The following is an 18644-nucleotide window of genomic DNA, read 5'->3' on the forward strand; positions in this document are numbered from 1 at the left end:
TGTTATCTTATTTTTAACTTAAGGTTCTGCTTATTAATCTTTGTTCTTTCTCTCTACCACACAGTATTAATTTTTAAAGTAAAGGTCCTTTTGTTCCTCATTGGCTAACCAAAGGCCTCTGAAGTACTCAGATGCAGGAGAGAAAGATACTCCTCTCCTGCCATGCTTTTCCCTACAACTACCATTTAGAGCTGTACTGCCCCAAAACGAGGGGTGGCGTTGAGTATTAATTCCCTTTGATAGAGCTGTCCTCCATAAATTAGTTCAATCCTCTTTTAAAGCTATCCAACTAAGTTGTTATAACCACATCTTGGGCTAATGAATTCCACCAGTTTCAGTATCAGAATGTAATAATACAGTGTATTACAGGCTTAAAATGTAAAGCACTTCACTTACATGCTTCTCAAAATTGCACTGTGGGGGATTTTCTTTGTTAAAGAGTCGGCAAGGCTGTTTGTTCTATCTGGCAAACAAACAAATGTATGGGGAATACATATCTTGTCCACCTTCTTTTCATACTCTGCTTGTCCTTAGTTTTTTTGATAGGGATTGACATAATAGTCATTCTATAAATACAATAGGGGATATTAATATCCAGAAGATCCACTTCCTTCCACCAAAGTGGGGTTGGACAAACTGCAGCCTACACGCACACCTCAATTTTCCTTTTTTAACTCCCTACAGCACCTTCTCCCCTCCCCAACCAGGACATGCTAAATTCAGTCTCCTATTTTTTCCAATTCCTAAAAGTTGTAAAATATGCCATTAAGGAGAAAATCCTATAGTGGAAGCTGATATATTTTGTCTGGTTGTGCTTTTTAGAAATGTCCAGAAAGAAGACCGTGTTCCTATGGCTGAAGAATATAATGAATACAAGCAGGTTAAGGCCAAGCTGAGGCTTCTGGAGGTCCTCATCAGCAAAAGAGATTTAAGTTCCAAGATCATGTAGTAAAGCTACACTGGATTTGCCAGTAATGTTAAGAAGTTGATGAAGCCAAAAAAAATAAAAACAAAGAACTCAGCAAGAGCCTAATACCACAAAGGGCTTCAGTGGCTCTCCCTGACTGTGGCTGGCAGAAGAGAGGGTGTGAAGGAGGGAGGGTCCTGCATCTTTCTTCAGACTTGTGACCTGTTCTGCCATCCAGGCTGGCAAGACAGGGGGGTGTTGATCCACTGAGAAGACTCTGCTCCAAGAAGTTCCTTTTGTTTTCATCAGGCGGTGACCCGTGATTGCTTGGACTAAAAAGAAACAAAACAAAACCAATTTTTATCTTCTTTGGAGCATCAATGCAGGAAAGGTGAACTAGTTAGAGTGCTCATGAATCTCCAAATAATTGCCTGTAATTTTCAGACCAATAAAGCAATCAGGTCTGTTCTAATAGGAGGGGCGTATGTTCTGAGACTGTTCTGAGAGAGGGGTTCCCTCTTAAAATCTCATATTTGACTGCAGGGTTTTGTTGTTGTTGATACATAGTTCTTGTAACTTGCTCCAACTGAAAGTTGAATTGCCAGTTGGTGAAGAACTGTTAAGTGTGACTGCCTTGGCTTTCAATATGGCTGCTTTTTTTTTGAAAGAAATCACACTTTCTTACTAATGGGTTTTTCAGAAATGTTATTACACAATTCCTACATCTGTTTCCCCTGGGAGAAAGAAAAATTGAGGAAGCAGACCTTGGAGAAATTGGACTTAGTTAATGGGATGTCTTCAAGAGTTGGAAGATGGGAGTGGGGATGATCTTGGTAGCCAGAGTGTTCTGATTTGATTGTGGGTTTCAGACAGTGTTTGGGAGGGTCTCTTTAAATTCTTCATCTTTGTCCTTGATGTGAAGATCAGGAATAATGGACAAGCTTCCTTGAAAATCAGAAGATCATCATCTGATTTTCTTCTGCAATAATGGCATTTCTACAATCCGCTCTTGATTTGTGTCAAACAATAATGAAATCCAGCTCATTGGTGCCCTGCAACACTTCTGAGAAGTTTCTCCAACAGACTTGGTGCCAATGTGCAGAGATTTCTCAGCAAACCAATTTAATGTAACAGGGTTTCCTGTGACTAGAAAGTATTAAAATGTCTAGACAATAGGCTTTTAAATAAAATTAATGACAATGACAGTTTGTGTCATACCCTTATAATGTTTTGTTACCCCCAAATAGGTAGTGGATCCACTGGATCCAGTGCTGATCTTGCACATTTTTTTTTCTGTTCATGTTTAGCTGCAGCTCAGTGTGGCTTTGTCATTGCTGTGTACTTTCAGATCACTTGAGCAAAATGGTAGGTAGTAGAACAATGCACTTTAGAGAGAAACATATATTTTTTTAAAAAATGAAAACAAAGAATTTTTAAAAATAACCAAATCTGTATTGAAATAAAGGAAAAAAAATATTTTGTCTACCTGACTTTTCTGTTATGCCATTTTTAAAGGAAGGAAAAATATGTCTAAAAACCTTAAAGTTTGCCGGTAGCTAATAGGAAAGTGTATTGTAATAAATGCACACCTTTCCAAGCACCAGCATTAGGAAATATTTATAAGTATGTTTAATACGATGAATAATATCTTTTCAGCATTTAATAGAAATGTTTTCCACCACCTTTGAAAATCAACTGAGTTAAAAATATAATTATCAAATACAAATGTATTAAATGAATGCTCAACCATACCACAGAAATTATTGAAAAGTTTGGATCCAAATTAATGCAATATAACTAAAGATTCAAAAATCTAACTCTGTAGGTTTAAGATAGCTTTAGACTTGTTTTTCTCAACAATTAGCCCATTGTGGCACGTGATAAGCTGCTTATGAAGGCAAAGTCACTGGCAGGCCTCAAATGAAGAGTAAAATGAAACTCTTTGTAGTCTAATACTGAGTCCCAAATAACCCCAAATATTTCATTGAATTCACTTGGGTGTGCTCTCAGATAAGTATTAGAGAACTAACAGGTAATTATTTTCATACCTTTATTTTTAAGATGACCTTTCCTTACTAAAATTACTGCTTGCGTTGACGAGAAAGAGATGAAAACAGAGAGAGAGATTTTACCTATTTTCAGAGTCTAGATTAAGGTTTTGGCTGAAAAATAGCAAGTGATAACAATATAAATGAAAATGATGTCGAGGTGTCTGTTCCTTGATTTCTCTTTTGAATAATTATTTATATGTCTCAAGATGCTAAATGATATGCAAGCCTTCATTTTAAAACTAAGATTAATAATGAATGAAACTTTTGCAGATAGAAATGATTCTCAGAATTAAGAGAAAAATTTGTAATTTGCTGACGGGCTTACTCTTAACAAATCACCTTTTTTTTTAACATAAACATGGAACAACCAGCATGTCTTCTAATCATTGTTAAGCTTTGAGGTTTAATTTGTTTACGATATGCATGTGTCCATAGCCCAGATTAGCTTGTCTGTAATTAAAAGCTCAAGTGGCAAAGTCTATCTGAATTAGAAGTTTGCAGCTGAACTTTCCGATAGGTTGGCAAGAGGCAGATTATCATTTTACCACCAGAATATAAATCAGTTTTCCATTTACATACATGCAATGAGCAAATGGATAATGAGTATTTCTGGCATGTTTCTGAGGTTTTAGTACTCCTTTCCACATTCCCCTTGCTACTGGGAGAAAGGAGTGACCAAAATGATGGCATAATAAATTTAATAAATAATACTTAGTTGAGAATGGGGATCCTGTGAAGAGCCTTCAGTTGGGAAAATGCAGTAGGATATCATGATTCCATTAGTCAGTTCTCTTTATGATGAGAAGCAGATGGAGAGTGGGATTGTGATCTGAACCTAATTTCTCTCCATCAATTATAAAGCAAGAAAAATTATATCTCAACAGAACTTAATAAGCCTATCCTATCCAGGAAGATATATACTCTTCAGAAGCCAAAGGTCGCTTTCCCAGCACTTTCATGATATATCTGTAGTGCATACAAAAGTTCTCAAGGCTGACTTTACATCAGATTACTTTGCTGCTTGCTTTGATGACATTTCTGATTCATGGACCTATTTTTGTGGCTAAAGAGACATGATGGTGATTGTGTGTTTAGGCAAGCAATAGATACTAAGCAATGTCTGTGTTCAAGGACGCCTTTTAAAAAAAAAAGATTGTGCTTAATGAAAAGGAATGCTTATTGTCATCAATTTTCCTGCCTATTTTTAAGCTTTCAGATAAACATAAACTTGTATGTATGGAGAAGGACTTTGTCCAAATTACCATTTCTAAGATGTAAATTTCCAGGCAGCTAAATCTGCCCTTTTTTCTCAAATGCTGTTTGTTCATTCCTACTTCTACTCCCTGGCACTCTGCTCCAGAATAAGGGATACTGGGACCTTCTTGGAATTCTACCATCTCTTTCTATGTTACTTCTGTCAATAGAGTGCTGCCATGTTTTTAAAAGGAAGCCACTGTACCCAGAACAAATTAAGCTTCTGTTTCTGCTCTGAAGGGCCATAGAATATTTTTAAGAACACTTAATACCATTTTAAAAGAAAGGCAAGAGTTTATCCTCTCAGCAAATCCCTCACAAGTAATCTTATTAGTAGTTATCCTGCAAAGACTACAGGTTGTCAGAAATTTTGCCATGGCAAAGGAGCTAATACAGGAGAAGTTCATAAACATCCTTAAAACTCCAGTATAAAGGGGTACATTCAGTCTCTTTCTTATAAGAAATTAGACCTCAAGTTCTTTTCCATCTCTGGAACAGCTCTATAGTATTGCTTAGGTGTTCAACAGTGACTGAAAAACATTTTTGAAATTATCTTTTTTGACTCTTCAACCATCTGTAAGCATGCCTGCATGCTTTGATACTTCATCTCTAGTCTGTCTATGTATATTGAAAGGTCTAATTCTATTTTGAGCAGAATCCAGGGTATGGACTCTGTTGAGAAGAGGGAATAGCATTACTCTGTGCAGGTCCCAGTCATTTTGATGGGCCAAGTACCAAAGAGATTCCCTAGGGTGTGTGCCTTTTTATTTTTGATATAGAAACAGCCTTGATTACAACAGAAAAGTTAAAGCCAATAATTCTCAACCGTGCTATTCAGTTGTAGAAAATTCCTGTGTCAAAATTCATCTGTGGTTTCAGATATAACAATACATTTCTTGCTGAATGATCGTTTGCTTTATGCCCCTGATGAAACCTTATGGACCCAGTTCTATGTTTACATCAAAGACAGAAAAATTCGTTTAATACACTGCATCTTTTTAAAAATGTAAATGATTGACAAAATTATGTGTGCATTTTCGTACATGATGCTATTTTGTATGGAACAAAGAAATAAACTATTTTTGACTTCATGTCTCTATACAGTAAGTCCTTGCTAACAATGTCATGGTGTTGCTAGTAATTTTCAAGGAATTTATAACCCTCTTCCTGTATCAGTCTGTTCATAGTTTAGAGTCGCTACAATATGTTCACTTCTCCATCAAATTCCCAATGGGGGAGTCACCATGGTTGCCATTACAAAGGGCAGTCGACCATCTGCTGCCAATATCCACTTCTGGCTCCAGCAGTCCCAATTCTAGGTCCTGGGATCTTTGGGCTCAAGCTGCTGTTGATAAATATGCAGGGAAAACAAATTATCTGGAGGAAAGATTGCTCCAGTTTGGGTTGCTATAGGGAACGGTCCTCTCCCCTTGCTGTTTAACATTTACACTAAGTCACTGGGAGAGCCCACCAAGAATATAATCCCATCAATAGGCTGATGATGCTCAGCTGCTGAAGTCTTGTCCAAGTATCTATTTGAGTCTGGATTGGACAAAACAAGCTACAGTAACTAAAGCAAAACAGAGTTTCTGCTTGTTCAGTACTATTCTCTAGAGATCTCTCCCAAGAAGGTTGTGCTGCATTTAGGAAGCAAGTCCATGATGGGTTCCTCTTGGAGTCACAATGATTGCTGTATGTGCAGGTGGAGGCCATAGTCAGCAAGGTTATGGTGCCAGATATAGTCTTAACTGAAGCTGGAGCATTCAGCTGCAGTGAATCATATCTAGATCACCACCTGGCTGGATTTCTATGTGGGAATGCCTTTGAAGGCTATCCCAGAAACTACAGTTGGTTAAAACTCCAGCAGTCCACTTATTGGTCAGCACTCATTACTTTGAATAAGTTCAGCCATTTTGCAGCTCCTGAATTGTGTTTCCAATAGGTTTTTGGATGCAATTTAAGTGTCCATTTTGGTATGGCCTGTATGGCTTGACACCAAGGTGTCTTCAGGACTGCCTGCTCCAACCAACATCAACCTTTTCAAGATGAGATTCCTGAAAGAAAATGCTAGCAGTGTCTGTTGTGGTGAGATGAGGTGAACTGATCACAGAACATACTGTTATTCCATTGGCACCAACACTGTGGAGTAAATTCCCCGTTAAAGTGAAGTTGGCCCCTTTGGTAATAGCCTTTTGGAAACTCAAGGGCCTTTGAAGAATAATTGTAGCCACTATATTAACAATGTTAGTTTTCTATTTAAGCTAGTTTCTACTTTTGTTATTGGTTGAGGTGGGTGGGATTGGTTTGGAATTATTACTGTGGACTTTACATTTTTCATTGTGCATGTCCTGTTCCTTGTAAGCCACTGAGGGTTCTGAAGGATTTGCAGCAAACGGAATAAATAAATTAAAACACTAATATCCCAACTACATTTCTGCTGGTTTCCATGGGAGGTCATGTCCCAATCTCATCTGTTCTTTAAGAACTAAGGCATACATTATCATGCCACTGTGGTGCCTGTCCCATGACCTAACTTACAGTCAGGGAAATTGCAATGGCATCGTAGAAACTACCATCTTTAAACACGTTCTTGGAGTTGGATCTGGGGGAGTTTAGCATTTCCCAAGTTTCTGTATTAGTTTTAAACAGTCCATTTTATGTAATGCTGCTTTTCAATTGTTAACAGGTGCATCATGCTTTTGAGACATGAGTTACAGATTGAGCCTCATATCTAAGAGCTACAGCTGGCAAGCAGTTTCTTCCTTTAATCTAAAAAACTTCTGACAACTTCCAATTATCACAGAGCTTGTCTTAATCAGTATATGCAGGGCTCCCACTTAAATTCCAATACTGCCCCTCCTTGCCCTGAAGCCTATTGCCATCCTGCTGAGACTATCCGTTAAGATCTTCAATTTGCCATCAGAAGTCTGGGTGGAGAGTAGCAAAGGGTGTCAACCTGCTACTACATGCTTGCCCCTTCCCTAGACCTAGTCTTAAGGCTGAAAACTGAATAAGGTGGGGAAAGAGGAATTGGGGGGAGGTGTTGGAGTAAAATCAGTGTCTCTTAAAATGGAGGGGAAGGGGTCTTAAAATGTTTTCCCTTGTCTTAGTCATATGCATGGCCAAACTTATATGGTGACCAGTATGTGTCTTTTGTGCCAGACAGAAGTCCATCCCTGTGCTAAAGTAATCAATTATAAAGTCTTTCTTTATAAAAAGGTAATGTCTCCTTCAAGTCAAACTCAGCTTACGGTGACTTCATGGACAATTAGTTTTAATTATTAATTAATTATTTTGGCAACAGAATTGAAAGGCTTGACGCTGCTTCCTTTCTGAAAGTTTTTCCAAATTCCCATGGTAGCTTACAGCCCGATTTTCTGATAGCCTTCCATCCAGGCAGTAACCAGAGCTTGATCCTGCGTAGCTTTCCACAATTGGCCAATGTCAACTATAAATCATATAAACCTGCCTTACAGCATAGTTTTGCATACTCGGAGGCTTAATCATACAAGGATATGCTTTACTTTTGAGTTGTCATTGTCATTTTGTAGCGAAAGCTGTCCTCCCTTTGAAGCTAACCACAAAAATAGATTAAAGCAGATAATCAAGGTCACGTAGCAGGGATTGCTGTATTACTCTCACCTTCCTTCTCTACATATGTGCTTAAATGTCTGGGTGTTTTCAATCCCACCATTTGAAGATGTTTACTTTAATGAGGTAAGTCCATTCCCAGCTGCAAGGCAATTCAACATACTGGCAACCATGCTGAAAAGAATCTTCCTGCACTTTTTTGCACACGCAGTGGGTGACTCTAAGAGCATGTGGTGTGTTCTGCTCTGCTGGGATAGAAAAATATGCCTGGAAGTGATGTTACTGCATAGTGCCTTGGTTTTTCATGATTGCACATTCTTGTTGACTTTCAGTTGGGTTGCTGATCTCTGATATAATCCCGCACAGGCCATCAAAATTTATATGGGTCTTTCCTATCCCAGAGAAGCTTAGTTGCAACAATCCAACAAATGCCAATTGTGTTTCCAAAACTAAATCCTGCCAGAAATGAAAGCTTTGAGGTATTACGGGAAAATGTAAGAGTGTTTGTTGGGATTATACTGTGCTTCTCAGCACTGGTACTCAACAGGGGAAGAGAGGTCAGCCTACACTGGAACTTGTCTTAATAATGTCGGCCACTTGCATGTCACTCAGGGATTAGTCAAGCTGAATCAGCCTTGGAAAGAGACTAGAAACCATGTGATGTCCCTTTCTGCCAAAATGGGTATTTATCTATTTCTGCCCCCCAAAAATGCCACCATGTTAAAGTACAGAGAGCCTTTCTAATGCATATGTCATTTCCCCAACCTGATTCTCTCCACTTACATTGGATTTTAACTTCCAAAATTCCCAGCCAGCAGATGGAGGAAGACTGGCCCAATGATTGCAACCTGAGACCAGTTCAACCACCTCAGTTACTCTTCCAGCAGTCCATTATACTGGTAGAGAGGGCAGAAAGCAGAAACATAGGAGCAACAATTAGGTGGACAGTTAGCTGCAAGTATGCCTGGAGTTGTAGAATCTGGCCTGGGCTTTGGATTTTCTGAAATCCGACACCTGAAGGTCAGCAAAACAGTGTCCTTACCAAGTAACCTGTGTATAGAAAGTCTGAGGTTTTCCATTGCCTCAGAGGTTTTTAAAACAAAAAACAAAAAAATCTGAAAGTCAAAGAACAGGGTGTAAAAAAACTTTCCCTCATAGATCCCATCTTCATTGCTCCTGGCACTTATCAGTGCTGGTAGAAAAGCAGCTGAACGCATCACTGTTAATTCTATTTTTAACACCTGTTAGTAGCAATGACAATTTATTTGCTCCCTGAAGCATCACGAAACTAATATAAAGTCTGAAGGAAACATTCCATTTATTGCATAATATTGAGCTATGTACACACACATACAAAATAAGCATTTGTTAAAGTTCTTTTAAAGTTGCAGTAGAAAGAAGCTGATTGGCTACCCAAACAGCAAAGTGACCCCCTAATGCCTTTAAAGCTTTTCATCAGGGAAGTGCAAAACATGGTTGAATTAAAAGGTACACAAGTACTGTGGCTCCATACCAACCAAAATTAAATTACGACTAAAATCCACCTGGCTTGGCTGACTGAAAAAACAAAACAAAACTTTTCATGGCTGAGCTGGACCAGGATTGCAATTAGCCTTTACCCCCTTCAGTCCCAAATGAACTAATTCCATTATTTTCCATGGGACTCAGTCATTACCAACTTTAACTGGACTTGGGCCACCATATGATACAATTATCTGGCAGGGAGGAATATTCACCATGACTTTTATAATAAATGGGGGGGGGAGCGATTTGCTAATTGCTAATCAGCTTTCTTCCATTCACCTCACTGTACTCTGGCCCTGGACCTCAGTGGCGGCAGAGAAGGCCTGTTCCAAAAAATAATGCATCTTCCATTGATAAGACAGGCAGTATGGTGAAGGGACGTTCAGTAGGAGTCTGCAAGAAACACATTGCACCTGGTGGGGTGGGAAGAAAACATGGGCTATGCTGTGAAATTCCCATCCCTGGAGGGAAAAGAAAATGAAAAATACTGCATTGAAACACAAATTCTTCTCTGAACAATTAACACAAAAATAAAGTATTCAAGTCCTGTAATCCAATTTTACATGACCTCTGCTGCCTTCCAACTCCCAACCTGCTACAGAAGAGGCTCTTCTGGTCAAAGAAAAGGCTAAGAAGATTTGTGCCATCAATCATTTTCTGCAAACAATATGAAATGGGGAAAATTATGTAAAGGGGGAAAACATGTAAGCTTTTCATTTCCTTCCCTCACCACTCTTCCAGAACCAAGCTTGGTGCCTTCAAGGCATAAAGAAATTATCCCTGGAGCTGAGAAACCTGATCTATTAGCAAAAGAGGGCAGTTCTGGGCTGATGGGGAAGAAAATGGAAAGGAATTCACAGTTGGCAGAGTCTATTTTTGAAAAAGATGGAGATATCTCAGAAATATAAAGGTAGTTCAACAGGCTTCGGAGAAGCAGAGAGAGGCCATTTTAAACCAAGACAGGTCATCCAATAAGCATAAAATAAGTTTCAACAGATTTTGCTGGATAGGTCAAAAACATTTATATTGAAACCCCGAGAAACATTGATAGACCTTTGTGAGCATCCGTTTTCCTATGCACCTCCCTTCCCCCCTCCCAGGCTTCCCTGAGCAACTTGTCCTGTTTCCTTACAAAAGGAAGAACAAGACAAGATTTTCTTTCAATTCAGAATTGTCTCTGTTGGGGTTGGCTTGCCCTCAGGCCAAGCTGAAACCCTCGTAGTGGTCAATGGCTTGAGTAAGTCGTGTGCTCAGGGTTTCTTTGCTGCTGTACTTGGGTAGGTCAAGGAGATTGTAGCAGGTGTGGGCCACCGGCAGGTAGTGCTCACCGCTGGAGGTGGACTGAATGATGATGCGTAAACTGGACATGCCATAGATGGGGATACGGTCGCTGCCAGTCAGGAACACTGGCATAGAAGAGACACATGCAGAAAAAGCATGTCAGAAAGTCATCACCAAAACACCACTGCTCCAACTTGCAGAAAACCAGCACTGTCCCCACTGCCCCTATTCAAAGTCCTCTTTCTGCTCCCCAGGCAATGAGCAGCCCTTCCTGCAATAATGATGGTCTGTTGAGTGGAGAAACCAGACACTGACCTTCTTGATCCTGCTAATTAGCCTAGGCTTCCAAGGTCTATAAAGAGGACAAACTGCTCCTTGATTCACTCATATCACAGGTTGCCCCCGTGCCTGTTCATTATTTTTACCTAGAGTTTTCCCATTGCCTCATTAAATCTACTTCCTATTAAAATGAACTGTGCAAAGCATGTCCATCCACAATTACCACCTAGCCTTTGGTGGCTAGCAATCTCATCCTGAACTCCCAAAAGACGTCAGCCATTGCCAAAAAGGTCCAGACAACGCTGGCATCCTCCTATTTATGTTTGGGCCAGCTTTATCTTTTGCCATTCCTGTTAATCCCTCTCTTCCACAGACTGATCTTCCCAACCAACAAAATCTCGTGACAAGGACCTTCAAAAATTATGCCATTCCTGTAAGTCTGAGCATCTGCTCTCTGTCAAAATACTCCAGCATTAAAAAAAAAAAAAAAAAGCAAGAAGAAAACCAGCTGTCTCAAAAGTTCCTTATTGCTAGGTTTCTACATGGAGGGAGGAGCAGGAGATTAGATTTATATAAGAACTTCTCCTATATGTTCTTCAGTTAGGCTATAAGAATTTCCCATCATATGGTAGAAATCTATTTTCTGTGTTATACTACCAAGCCTCAACTGAGAGAGTCACTAGTCTGAACTGAGTCGCAGCTAAGGAAAATAGTTATGGTTCTACATAAATACTTACGAAGAAATTTCTTCTTCTTTTCCAAAGGGAATTCGTGAAATGTCTCCCAGAACATTTGTACTGTTGGGTGTGTAGCTGAATAGTCTCCCTTGTAAACTGCACTCTGTAAAATAGTTACAAATGACAACAGGTTGTTTAAAAACAAGAGTTTAATTATAATAATAATTTCAAGTTGCAAGACTTTGGGTGTGTTGGCAGAAGCTACGGCTCTGAAAGTTCATAGCCCTCCTATATCCCCAATGCATTTACAGAATGGTGGAAGACTATACGTTAGTTTTAGAACTTGACTGTGACATGACATAGAAAATAGAATAGTAAAAACAAATAAAATTGAAGGCCAGCCCCTTACTTCCCATCTGGGCTTACACAAAAATAGTTGGAAGCCCAGATGTTGGACTCCAAATGGTTCAATGTGCTCCATATGAATATCTGTATCAAACTGAAATCCACAACATTCTGCTGTAAAGAGGGGTTGCCAATGGAACAAGTCAAAACTAGGTTTCAGGTTAAAATGTACTGGAAACCTCATACTTTATTAAAAAGAAATAGTGATAACACATCTTAAGAGCATCTCGATTTGTCATTTTGTCGCAGTACTCATACTTAAAAAGAAACTATGAGTGCTGTGACAAAATGAAGAATGGAGGTGGTCTTAAGATGTTTTAACACAATCATGGTCAGATTAAATTGGCAGATTTTCAGAAGAAGAGAATTTTCCTGTCCTGAATATCTTCCTACAGATCATGGCTGCAAACATTAATTTCTAAATTCCCAAAAGTGAAAAAAAGTCAGCTGGGTGCCCACTAACCTCCTCCAGTTCCTTCCAGTTGTAGTTGCTACTTCCCACGATCATGGCCCTTAGCTCGGTAGGCTGGAAGAGTTCAAGAACCTTCCCACCACACACCTTAAGAAAGCCACTTGAGAAAGCAGTGTACCACTCATGCACCGAAAGGTTGAAGACATAGTTCACATAGGCATCCACAAATTCCTGCCTGGAGGATTGGAAGAAACATCACCCTTCTTTATTTATACTACTATGCAGATGCAACAATTAAGATTTAAGTCAGAGCTATTCAATCTAGGCAACAAAGAGATGAAGATGTGTAAGAGAGCACACAGACTTGTGAAGGAACTTTAGGCAGTAGCCATGAATCTCAAAAGAAGCTCATTATGATAACTGCAGCAAGATTATTGTGCGCACAAAGATGGAAAGATTCAGCACTACCCACAATTGAGGTACGGCTGGTGAAGGTGATGGAACTTGCTGAGATGGCTAAACTGACTTCTTTGATCAGAGAAAAGACAATATCTACGTTTATTGCTGACTGGAAACCCCTTATGGACTTTTTGAGTGAAAAATGAACTTATGGTTCATAATTGTACTTAAAACTGTTGTAAAGAAGATCAGAGGCCACTTGTTTGCATCTTCTTTCTCTTCTATTTTTCTTTTACTTTCTTTTCTTTCTTGCACTTTTAGCTTTCTCTTTGATTTCTTTCTTTTTCTTTTCTTTTTCTTACTTTGTATTAGTTTTTATTTTCCTTTTTAAAAATCTTTAATAAAATTATATATAAAAAAGATAACGTTCATGAAAAAACAGGATCTCTTTAATTAGACCAAGTTTTTAAACATTTTAAACAGTGTCATATTTTATTTTTATCTATGTTTTTATTTAAGACATTTACTTATTCCCTCTACCAAAACGTTTCGGCAGCGAGTGGATACAGGGAGAGTTTTCCAGTGATAAAGGAATAAAGCTTTTGTACATCCTTGGCCCTCACTCAACTTGTGATCCATAAAGCCAAACACAGCTCATCAAAAGAATCTTGAAGAATCTCCATGTTGGAGATCACAAAAAGAGCAGCATTGCCAAGGGGGTGAAAAGGATGCAAGCTTACTCAAATTTTATCACTTTAAATTGTAGCTAGTCTCCTTTTCTTTTCCTCCGTGTGCACAGAGTACATGACTTACTACTCTTTCAATCTGGCTGATTAGCACAAAGCAGGATATTAGATGAGAACAGGTTTCCACAATCTGACAGCCCCCCTATCCATTGGAAGTCCCAGTCTAACTCAGCTGTAGGGCACAAAGTTGGAGAAGGCTGGTCTATGGAAGTCTACTGAAAATGCAGTAGAATACAACGTGCATTAGAATGAAGAGAAGTTTGAATACGTTGATTAACATCTATTTCCCCCTGGACTGATCCAAATCTGAGATAATGAAGGACAGATGCAAAGAATGGAACCTAGTCTTCCTTACTGTATTTCTCACCATCCCATCATATTATATTTCTTGGTTTCACACATGTTCTCCCATTGCTCCCACTCAGTGCTCTTTTTTCTTAGTTTCATTTTTAGATGCATACCCTCCTATCTGATTAGGCAAATTTGATACTCTTTAAGAATTCTAAACTGAAGCTGTTGGTCTCATGGTGAAGGATCCAAAATCATTCAGAAAGACTGCTTCAATCATTTAGCTTTCTTCAACCCTACCTTTACCCCACACTTACCTGTTGTTGTTCTGCACAGGTATTTTGTCTCCATCAGGAACAAGATTTTTCTGCTCTGCTACTCCATAACTTTCTCTGCATATCTGTATTTCCAACACCAAAAAATGATGGCAAAGCTGCTTTATTCTTTTATCTCATGAGCAACAATAATAGTATTATCATTTTCCATGAAGGACACGTTTTAAACAAAACTTTTGCCTTTCCAACATAATGACTAAATGTTAGCATAGTCTTGGTTTATTGCGAACAATGGTTTGTAATCTGACATGCTAGGAGGACATGGAAGTGACAATCTTTCCAACATCTAAGTATACGATCCATTCAAAAATCTGTAGGACTGATTTTTGAAATCTGGAGATTCTCCAGTTGCATTAGAAGTCCCACAATTCTCAGCTATTAATTCAATCTTGAATTTTCAGGGTTGTGGCCCCAACACTTTTAGAGAATGCTAGATTAAGAAAGGTGGAGATAGACAAGATTTGCATTCTGAGATACTTTTAGATTAACAGATTAATAATCCAGGCTCTGTGTGTGTGTGTGTGTGTGTGTGTGTGTGTAACAACTCAATGTGAGGAAGCAGAATTGGGGCTTTCAAAAGATGCACCCATGAACATGGTTGTCCAACTCAAAGAACTGGAAGAGGCTGTCCAACCCATGAAGTCCAACCCTCTGCTTAGCGCAAAATCCAGATTAAAGTCTCCCAGAACCTGCTTGAAACTTTCCAGTGAGAGGACCTTACCATTCTCTGGATATTTAGTCAAACATCTCTTACAGTTTTTTAAATGAAAAAACAGACATTTTTTCTCCAATTTTCTATCAGAACCTGCCTTTACACTCCAGCATGATAGAGAACAGATCAACCCCATGTATTTTCAAACTTACAGTTGAAAGGATGAAAAAGAAGAGTTTTGGGAGGTATGGGGTTGAGAAAAAAAGACTACACTAGGAAGGCGGATGCAAGTTTTCAGTGACATCTCCTCTTTGCCCAGTGTCTTTTTTGCTATACCCCAAATGCCCAAATACTCCAAATGCCCACAGACTTCAGCCTTAAGAGAGGCCATCTGCTCTTGATGCATCTCCTGGAAGTCTAAGGACAACATGCAGAAATTTCCAACCAATGTGGGAAGAAGTTTGGAACTTCATTTGAAAAAAAAAAATCTCAAATAAGAAGATGTAATAACTTTATTTCTAAAGAATTCAAAACATGTTATGTAATGTCTTTCAATGACCAATATTGGTCTGAAGCACTGGCATTCCTTAAGCTTTCATGAACACAAAAAGTAGATATGAGTTGGTCTTACTGTAAAGTAGAGGCAGAATGTTTCTTCAATATCCTCCCCAGGATAATCTAAAAGCTCTTGGAGGCTCCTGAACAGAAGGATAAAAATAGCAGGAAGAAAAGGTAGCAATGGGAATATATATATATACATATATATATATATATATAAAAAACCATTTAAGGTGAGTGGTAAATTAATGGTTGCAGCTAGATAGTGTAGTAGTTAGAGTGCCACCCATTGGTGCGGGAGACTGGGTTTCGAATCCTGGCTGGTACCTACCTTACCAGTAGGGATTCTTGGGCAAAGTCCCCCTAATGCTTCACTTGCCTACCTTGAATATAAGAATGGCATGAACTAAGAGAGTCATGCTGGCTTGGATGTTCCCCGGGTTAACAAGGTCCATGCCAGAAGTTGGGGAACCAGGACAATCTGACAATAAGTGAGCTACTGGAACAAACCATACATGGATGAGACAAGAGAACCTGGAACTGATGGAATGCTACTACAACAGTAGACCTAATGAGAGGGGATATAGGAAATGTATGAGGGAACTATGGATGGACAGAAGACCTACATCCACGCTAACTGAGAAACAGCTAGTTACCCAATGCTTCAACACAGTCAAGAGGAAGCTGCTCTCACAACTTGAGGCAGTCCAACTACACATTACATCCTGGACTCAAGAAGACCTGGAAGAACAATTGGATGTGGAGCCAACACCTGAATCTGGAATATCACTGCCACCCTCTCTATTACAGAGCACAATAGCTGGTATGAGGCATAAGATCATGGATAAACTAGCTACAGTCAACCCTCGAGACCAATTACCAAGGCTCAGTGGAGAAGTACCATCAGATAGTATGCCATAAGATGCCAATAGAGCCTTCATGACAATCCCTATTACCACCATAACTCAAACCAATGAATTGGTATATGCTACAGCCGCTGTAATCCTGAAGATGCTTGGCTATAAGATCAAGAACAGCAGTACATACCCCCCTGGAAAATGAGGTTGGAGGCTAAGATCAAGGCAATTCAGAGAGAAGTTAGCTGGTGGAACCGCAAAAGGGTGTGGAGATTAAGGATAAGACTTAGCTACTGAAAAAAATACAAGGGCCTGACTCCATCTGAAGCCCTAGAGACTGCTAAACAAAGGCTCACAGCACTGGCTATTAGGCTAAGGAGATGCACTACAGAAGCAGAGGTCAAGAAGAGAAATGCCCTGTTCTCCAAAGAACCATCCAAGGTGTACTCTCAACTGCAGTACAACAACACAGTAACAGCAGAGCCACCAACAGCAGAAACTGAACAGTACTGGAAGAACATATGGGAGACAAGGAAGACACATAACACCAGTGCAAAGTGGCTGCAGGACCTGAGAGCAGACCACAGCAATCTCCCAGAACAGGAACCAGTCACCATCACAGTAGCAGACATCCAACAGCAGGTCAAAAACATGAAGAGCTGGACAGCACCTGGCTGGACATGATCTATCTACTGGCTAAAGAAATGAACAGCAGTGCATGAACACCTAGCAGCACAGATGAACCAGTTGCTAACAGCAGGCTCCCACCAGACTGGCTAACACAAAGGAGGACTGTGCTGATCATGAAGGGAACAGCACTGTTCAACTACCGGCCAATGTTTCCCCACAACAAGGAAAATCCTATCAGGCATCATAGCCGTCAAGCTCCAGGACCATATGGGCCTGTACATGAGCACAGCTCGGAAGGGCATTGGGAACAACACTAGAGGCTCAAAACACCAGTTGCCCGAGACTCAAGGTCTAAACAGACCAATCTGAGCACAGCTTGGATTGGCTACAGGAAAACCTACAACTCAATGCCATACACATGAATCTGTGAAACAAAGTAAACAGGACACTAAGGACCTTCCTCAAGAACTCCATGGGACTGTGGAAGACAACACTGGAAGTCAACTCAAGACAGCTCACACAAGTGGCCATCAGGTGCGGCATATACCAAGGCCATGCACTGTCCCTGCTGCTGTTCTGCATAGGCTTGAACCCCCTCAGCTTGAACCCCGTCATCACAAGGACTGGAAATGGATACAAGTTCAAGAGTGGAACTACCATCAGCCACCTCCTCCACATGGATAACATCAAGCTGTATGTTAAGAGTGAATGAGACATCGACTTGCTGATCCACCTGACACAGCTCTATAGTGAGGGCATTGGGATGCCATTCAGACTGGAAAAGTCTGGCTGGATGGTAGTAAAGAGAGGGAAGGTAGTTAAGACTGATGGGGTGGAACTACCAGCAGACCACATAGCAGACATAAAGACCAGCTACAAGGACCTTGGTATCCCACAGTCACATGGGAACCACGATGAGGAGGCAAGAAAGACAGCAACATCCAAGAATCCCCAAAGGATAAGAGAGGCCCTGGAGAGCCAGCTCAATGGGAAGAACAAGATCCACGCCATCAACATGTATGCCCTTCCAGTCATCATATACCCTGCTGGTATACTGAGCTGGCCAAAGGAGGATATGGAGGCTGCTGATGTGAACACCCAGAAGCTCATCGCAATGTACAGAGGTTTTCACCCCAAGTCCAACACCCAGGGACTGTACACCAGCCGGAAAGAGGACGGGTGGAGTCTGGTGAGCATCAAAGCCAATGTCCTGGATGAAACCAGAACATCCAGGAGTACATCAGTAAGATGGCACCCAAAGATGAGCTGCTGAGTGAATGCCTGAGGCAGCAGCAGACATGGGAGGAAGTTCAAGTGGAGGAAGTGCCATGGCAAGACAAGACCTTGCATGCGATGTACCATCGACAGATAGCTGAGATGGCTGACACTGGGAAATCCTACCAGTGGCTGGAAAGGGCTGGACTGAAAGACAGCACTGAGGCACTGATCATAGCTGCACAAGAACAGGCACTAAGCATTAGAACCATAGAAGCAGGGATCTACCACATTAGACAGGACCCAAGTGCAGACTGGGCAGAGGCCTCAGAGACAGTCCAACACATAGTGGCAGGGTGTAAGATGCAGGCAGGAACAGCATACACTGAATGGCACAACCCAGTAGCTGGCATTGTGTACAGGAACATCTGCACAGTTTATGGCCTAGACCCTCCCAAGTCCAGATGGGAGATTCCACAGAAGGTCATGGAGAATAACAGGGCTAAGATCCTGTGGGACTTCCACATCCAGCCAGACAGACAGGTACTGGCCAATCAACCAGACTTCATGGTAGTAGACAAGG

At 40.4% G+C, this 18644-nt stretch overlaps 2 protein-coding genes across 9 annotated transcripts in view; one reads left to right on the forward strand and one right to left on the reverse strand.

The window, feature by feature from the left end:
* FAM13A (family with sequence similarity 13 member A) overlaps positions 1-5303 on the forward strand; it is a 131298-nt gene extending 125995 nt beyond the window's left edge. For all 6 annotated transcript variants that reach the window (XM_088133064.1, XM_088133065.1, XM_007427390.4 and 3 more), the window contains one exon: positions 823-5303. In XM_088133064.1, the coding sequence (XP_087989190.1) occupies positions 823-949 (127 nt within the window). In that variant the 3' untranslated portion in view covers positions 950-5303. The remainder of the gene's footprint in view (positions 1-822) is intronic.
* A 3794-nt stretch (positions 5304-9097) lies between these two features.
* The window catches only part of HERC3 (HECT and RLD domain containing E3 ubiquitin protein ligase 3), a 50946-nt gene continuing 41399 nt past the window's right edge, over positions 9098-18644 (reverse strand). For all 3 annotated transcript variants that reach the window (XM_088133061.1, XM_088133060.1, XM_088133062.1), the window contains exons 21-25: positions 15433-15499; positions 14132-14214; positions 12433-12616; positions 11625-11727; positions 9098-10733 (exon numbers count right to left, since the gene is read on the reverse strand). In XM_088133061.1, the coding sequence (XP_087989187.1) occupies positions 10525-10733; positions 11625-11727; positions 12433-12616; positions 14132-14214; positions 15433-15499 (646 nt within the window). In that variant the 3' untranslated portion in view covers positions 9098-10524. The remainder of the gene's footprint in view (positions 10734-11624; positions 11728-12432; positions 12617-14131; positions 14215-15432; positions 15500-18644) is intronic.

The sequence above is a fragment of the Python bivittatus genome, unplaced genomic scaffold, assembly GCF_059951505.1.
Source record: "Python bivittatus isolate LINGU-HERP-01145 unplaced genomic scaffold, Pbiv_v1 ctg000070_np1212, whole genome shotgun sequence".
In the NCBI taxonomy this organism is placed as follows: Eukaryota; Metazoa; Chordata; class Lepidosauria; order Squamata; family Pythonidae; genus Python; species Python bivittatus.